Genomic DNA, 6,000 nt, shown 5'->3' on the forward strand with positions numbered 1-6,000 from the left:
CCTAAGCAAAAGACACAGACAGATTGGATCAGGAAATAGGATCCATCTTTCTTATTTCTGCTGCATGCAAGAAACCCACCTGACCATCAGAAATGGACATCACTGGACCAGCTCCCCACCAGGGAAGCTTCTTGCAGTAGATAAGAACCACAGAGACCCACAACTAGACAGTGAATAGAGAATGAGAAACTGTGGGGCACTCAGTCCTAAATGGGCTGTCACCATCAAACCTCTCCTTCTCAAAGCTCAGGGATCTATGTGGAAGAGGGCACAGAAAGATTATAAAAATCTGAGGAGGTGGATGACTCCAAGGAAACAGTGTCTTCAAGACACGACAGGACTGATGCACCCCCGAACTCACAGAGACTGTGGCAGTGTGCGTAAGACCTACACAAATTCAAGCCACACAGGATCCCAGCCCTGAGAGGAAGAAGTGGACATGGTGCCCCACCCCTTCCCATGAAGATATTGGCAGCTGATGTCCTCTGGTAAAGGGAAACCAGTTTCTCCCTCTAAGTGTCACTGCGTATGTCAACTTCAGAGCAGGCTCCTCGCCCAGGAATAGTTGGCTAACTTGAAATGAAGTCCATGTTGGTTGTTTGTTTTGTGGACTTTTTGTTTTATTTTGTTTTGTTTGGGGTATTTTGTTTTGTTTTGTTTTGTTTTATTGGTCTTTTGATTGTTTAAAAAATTTTGTGTGTTTTTATGGTTTTATTTTCATTTGTTTTTTGAGAAAGCGCATTAAGTTGGGTGGGTAGGCAGGTGGGGAAAATCTAGGAGGAGGTGCTGGAGGAGAAACATGAACAAAATATATGAAAAACAATTTAAATAAAATAAAAATGGTGTTTAAAGAACAAATAAAGCACAAAAAGTAAACTAGCCTTTCACTTAATTCTGGATCCTCTGCCAAGAACAGGCTTAGGGTGCATGCTGGCCCATTGGTGTGAATTCGGGGTTCTTTCAGAGAATAAATGCACAAAACAACTCATACTTCCATGCTGGCTGGATGTGAGTGAAGATGCACTCAACGCTGGAGCTCCTAACACAAGTTTAGGGTGGGGAGGTTATTAATGCATTGATGTCAGAAACACTAAGGGGTTTTGAAAGTAACTGAGAGGTAGAAAGGAATTTAAGCAACAGAACTTTGGCTTGGCTCTTTACCCCTCCATTGTAAAACCTCTCAGGATACCACTCCCTGGGTGTTCTTGCTCCCTTACTAGGTAGTACTAGATATATATTTATTGCAGATTTCATCGTCACTTAATCACCACAGAAGCTTCAAGACATCAAACATTTTATTTCACTGCTACATACATTTCAAGTGCTAGAACAGAAACTGGACCATTGAAAGAATTCACTTGGCGTTTTTCCAGTAAGTAAAAGAATACAGATAAAAATCATTGGAACTTTTGAGTCTAATCTCTCTTGAAGCCATAATTGCCTGTGGACATGTAGTCCCTTGAACTCACAAGTTCACATGACATTAAAAGAAGTGAGTTGAGTTTTATGACAAGTGCTCAAAAGTGCTTTCACTGATAGACACTCAAACAGTTTTTATTGTTGGTAATTGAATTGAGATGTCAAATAACTTCATCATTCATTGTAAAATATTTATTGTTTTAAATTCACTTTAAGATGATCAAAAACATCACCAAGACAGTTTCTAACCTCATGCTACCTAATGTTTCAAACTCACAGAATAGAGGTGCCTTGACAGACAGGGTCATGTGAAACCATTTATGTTTGGACATTTGGTGGGGCACCCAACTTATATATGTTGAATAGAAACATGCTCTATTTTTGAAACTTAAAACAAGATTTGAATCTTGCTTTTTCCTAGCCCTCAAATTTGATGTCGAATAAATGTTTTCAAATTCTTCATCTGAAAAATATCTTGATAACTGGGCTATGAAATTTGCTTAAAATTTAAAATCAATGCACTTAAAACAAAATGTAAGTTATAGTAATTGCTGAGTAAATGTTAATTGTTCTTGTTGATGCTGTAGTGGGACATACTTTTTCTATTTTATTCTCTCTCCTATGCTCTATAATTCTGAAGATCCACCCAGAGCAATTCACCTTCCAATAAATAATTTGTAGACCCTAGAACCAAGTAGCATAGCTAATGATTTCAATAATAAATGGGCTCTGAAGTTTCCATTTTCCCCATGTTTATGTCTTTTCTGATTTATGGAAATTGAGAACTAAAGCAGATATCTAACATTCTAACAGTAGAAAGACTCTGACCATTAATGGTAAGGAGAGTTTGGATGTTAAATAGCATGGTTGGATTGGAGTCTAGTAATCCAGTCTCTACATTAATTGTTTTCTACCTTGTATAATGTCACCAAGCTTACAAGCTTGAGAACAACATAATTATGAGATTTCACAAGAAATTTCCCTAACGTTTTTATGTTATAAGTGCACTACTGTGGCCACCTGCAAGTAGAGTGGTGTCATATGACGAAGACATGCAGTCTATTCAAATGATGTGCCATGGAGCAGAGAGCAGAAGCTCTGAAGTGTAATTGGTCGAGCATCTTCTGCAGAAGTCCTGAGCACTCTGAAAGTCTGCACGCAAATCAAACAGCTGCAAACTGAATAATGAAGGAGAGTGGGGAAGCCCTAACCACTTAAATAATTTCCCCTGTGACTCCTCAATTCTGGGAATCTTTTTGTGATGCAAAGTATTTACCTTTTGGTTTAATCAGGTTCTTGCACATTTGGTTGTGTTGTTTGCACATTTGGTTATGTTGTTTTTACTTGAAGCACACCTGTACTAGGTAAACACACTACTAGACTTGGGGCTGCTGTGCCTGCTGCTCCCACTTATTGATCTGACTGTTGTACCAAGGACTAGATACAGAAATGATGGGCTACTGATTCTCTCTGACTCATTGACTCTCCTATCCTAAAGAGTCCAGTAGGCTGAGTCATCCATTCAGAAAGAGACTTATCCTTTTATGTTCATTTATTCCAATGCTCAAACATTTTCTGTTTAAAAACATTAGGCAACAAACTCTAATCATCTCCAGGTGGCTTTATGGTTTGTTGTTGTTTCATTTCACAAGCTTTCCCTGGGTTCCCTTGGCTGTTTTTTGAGGGGGAGGGAATTGTTGTTGTTTTTGCCCTATTTAAAGCACATCAGAAAGTATGATCACAAATCACCTATACATTTCCATGCTTAACATCTGTCTCCCTCACTAAACCATCAGCATTAATGATGCCATTTTTGTTCACTGCTGCTGTTTACTCAGTGTTTACTATATTGCCTGGCACAGTGTAACTATTTAGTCAATATTAGATGAGAAAACAAATGAGCTAGAAAATCAGTGAATGGTTAGGAGTTAGCCAGTTCCCATTTATATAATCTTTTAGAAGGGTCTTAATTGACTAAACCTTGAGAGTTCTTCTTCCATTCCCACTTTTCCAGCTTTGACTTATCCTTGCTTATCCTTAAACACTTCGTGCTTCTCTTGCTGTTTCCTCTGACCCGAACATCTTTCCTGTATTGGTGTGACATCTATCCTTCCTTTCAATCAGTTCTACACACAGAATACCTCCCTAGAGATTGCTCTGGTCTCCTTGTGTACAGAAGCCCCACATGTCCCTTTAACTTTTAGTAGTGCCCATTGTACTCATCATTGAACTGTATCTATGTATTTATTGACTATCTTAGCACTTAAATATGTAACTCGGAATAGTATGGTCAGAGGAAGGAACATGTTCATCTTTTTTTTTCATTTTAATTTTAATTCAGATTTTCCCCAATAGCTGAGTGTGGTGGCGCATGCCTTTAATCTCAGCACTTGGGAGGCAGAGGCAGGCAGATCTGAGAGTTCCAGGCCAGCTTGGTCTACAAAGAGAGTTCCAGGACAGCCAGGGCTGTTACACAGACAAACCTTGTCTTGAAAACAAAACAAACAACAAAAGAATTATCCCCAATAATTGTTTACAAACATAAAAGGTTAATTTGATGTTATCTTAATATAACTTGACAAAGTTCTTCCACCATAATATCTATATTCTTATTTATTTGTGTGTCAAGATTAAATTTTTCTGTAATATCAAGGAATTTATAGTTAATGACCTTAAAACATATGACTACTAAGTTGAAGTCATGGTCTAACCACCCATAGCCCAACAGAAGATATATTTGTTGAGTCTAATACTAAATCACTTTGGGTCTAGACTTGATGATATCTCTTCTATGATAATAAAAAAAAAAAGAATTCTAAGCTATGATTCTCATACTTTTAAATATTCATTGTATTTCATTTGATTTTGTTAAACCTTCTGTAAAACTTCTATTGCTAATACAAATAGAATGAGATAATAAATACTAAATAAAAATGTTTACTTGAATGTTTTATGAAATTCTAACATTACAAAGAATAATAAATAAACATATCAGGAGATTACATTGTTTTGGTGGAAGAGATAGCCAGTTTTTAGAAATAGTATGTTTCATTTAAAAATTTTTCTGAAATTATTTTGAAATGCTTTTTCTTTTTGGTCTCTTAGGTATTTGACTATGATTTTGGACTGCAAGATGACTTTATGGGCTCAGCCTTTCTCGACCTCACACAATTGGAGTTAAACAGGTAACATTCAAAAGTTGTAACATTGCTATGCCTGATTACAGATTTGTCCTGTGAAGTAGGGAACAATAGTCTGTACAGATTCCTGTTGATGTCTGTAGAGGACTCCTGGGTATGGGAGTTAGCTACATCCGGCGTAAGATATCTGAGGGAAAAAAATCTACGTACACTATGCTCTTATGTCTGTTAACTTTATTCCTCTAAGAAAAAAATTCTATCAATACAGCTACAGCTCTGACAGGCATTCAAGGCAGGAATAACACTAGATACACCAAGCTCTATATCCATCTACTTTATTCCTTTGGGATGAAATACTGTCTCCATAACTACAGTTCCATCCAGTTCCCTAGCTCATAATCCTGTTAACAACTAAACTCCTATCCTTCCAGCCTCATCTTCGTCCTCTGTAGCCTCTTTCTCCATCTCTGCTACTCCCTACTCCTGGCACTCAGAAAACTCTACCTGAGATCTGCTTACACTCTATGGAACTTCTGTCTTCCTCCTGTGAGACCAAAATGAGCCATCTTAGAAATAAGACCAAAATGTTTTCATCCTAAAATTAAGGCCTAAGATTTCTCCTTTTGGGAATAGGCAATTAGTTACTGAAACCACAGTTCAGATTCCAGAAACCAGGAAGTGTAAAAGCACAGAGTCACAAGGTAGTCACGAGGTAATGCCTGCCGGACTACGGAATGTCCTCTCCCTGGTTTCCAGGGTAACTGACCACAGAAATGACCCCACTTGAGGGCAGCCAATGAGAAATGGTGGCAGGTAACCACTCCCTTAGAAGTAATATTAAGCCATGATTTCTAGAAAGCCCCTAGAAGCGAGCCAATCAGAATTGTATCTGTACTAGCACCCCTAAATGATGTAACCTTGTGATTTTTCCCTTTAAAAACTGAGCTTGCAGACAGGCGGGAACTTCCTCCAGCCTCCACTGCATTGGATGTATTAGACGAAGTCCCTGCCTTGGCTTGTATATCCAGAATTAAACCTTGCTTTTGCATTCCGGCATGTTCATTTTTTGGTGGTCTCTCTGGGGTCACGATCTGGGCACAACATTTGGGGGCTCGTCCGGGATCCCCAGAGACTCTCTGCCAGGACCCCTAAGAGCTCCGGAGGTCCATCTGCACCGATCGGTAAGAGCGCTCCATTTTCTTGTCTTTGCTTTCCTTTTACTTTCATTTTCTAATCCGAAGCTGGCGGTTGAATCTGACAGGCTCTCACCTTGGCAGACGAGCCTGTAAGGTGACCCTGGAGGAGTTGAGAGACTGTCCCAACCCCTCATCAGGATGCGGGGTCCCACAGGTCCCCCCATCATAGGACGCCCATGAGGGGTCCGTCAGTTTGGACACCTGTGAGGGGTCCGTCTGTTTTGTGAACTCTGGGGATCTGGAGA

The 6,000-nt window shown here is 39.2% G+C and overlaps 1 protein-coding gene across 1 annotated transcript in view; it reads left to right on the plus strand.

Moving 5' to 3' along the window:
• Positions 1–4,810, plus strand: part of LOC114687488 (multiple C2 and transmembrane domain-containing protein 1-like) — a 133,735-nt gene extending 128,925 nt beyond the window's left edge. The window contains exon 4 of the mRNA XM_028862113.2: positions 4,525–4,810. Coding sequence (XP_028717946.1) covers positions 4,525–4,608 — 84 coding nt within the window. The 3' untranslated portion in view covers positions 4,609–4,810. The remainder of the gene's footprint in view (positions 1–4,524) is intronic.
• The last annotated feature ends 1,190 nt before the right edge of the window (positions 4,811–6,000 follow it).

Source organism: Peromyscus leucopus, chromosome 15, assembly GCF_004664715.2.
Source record: "Peromyscus leucopus breed LL Stock chromosome 15, UCI_PerLeu_2.1, whole genome shotgun sequence".
NCBI lineage: Eukaryota > Metazoa > Chordata > Mammalia > Rodentia > Cricetidae > Peromyscus > Peromyscus leucopus.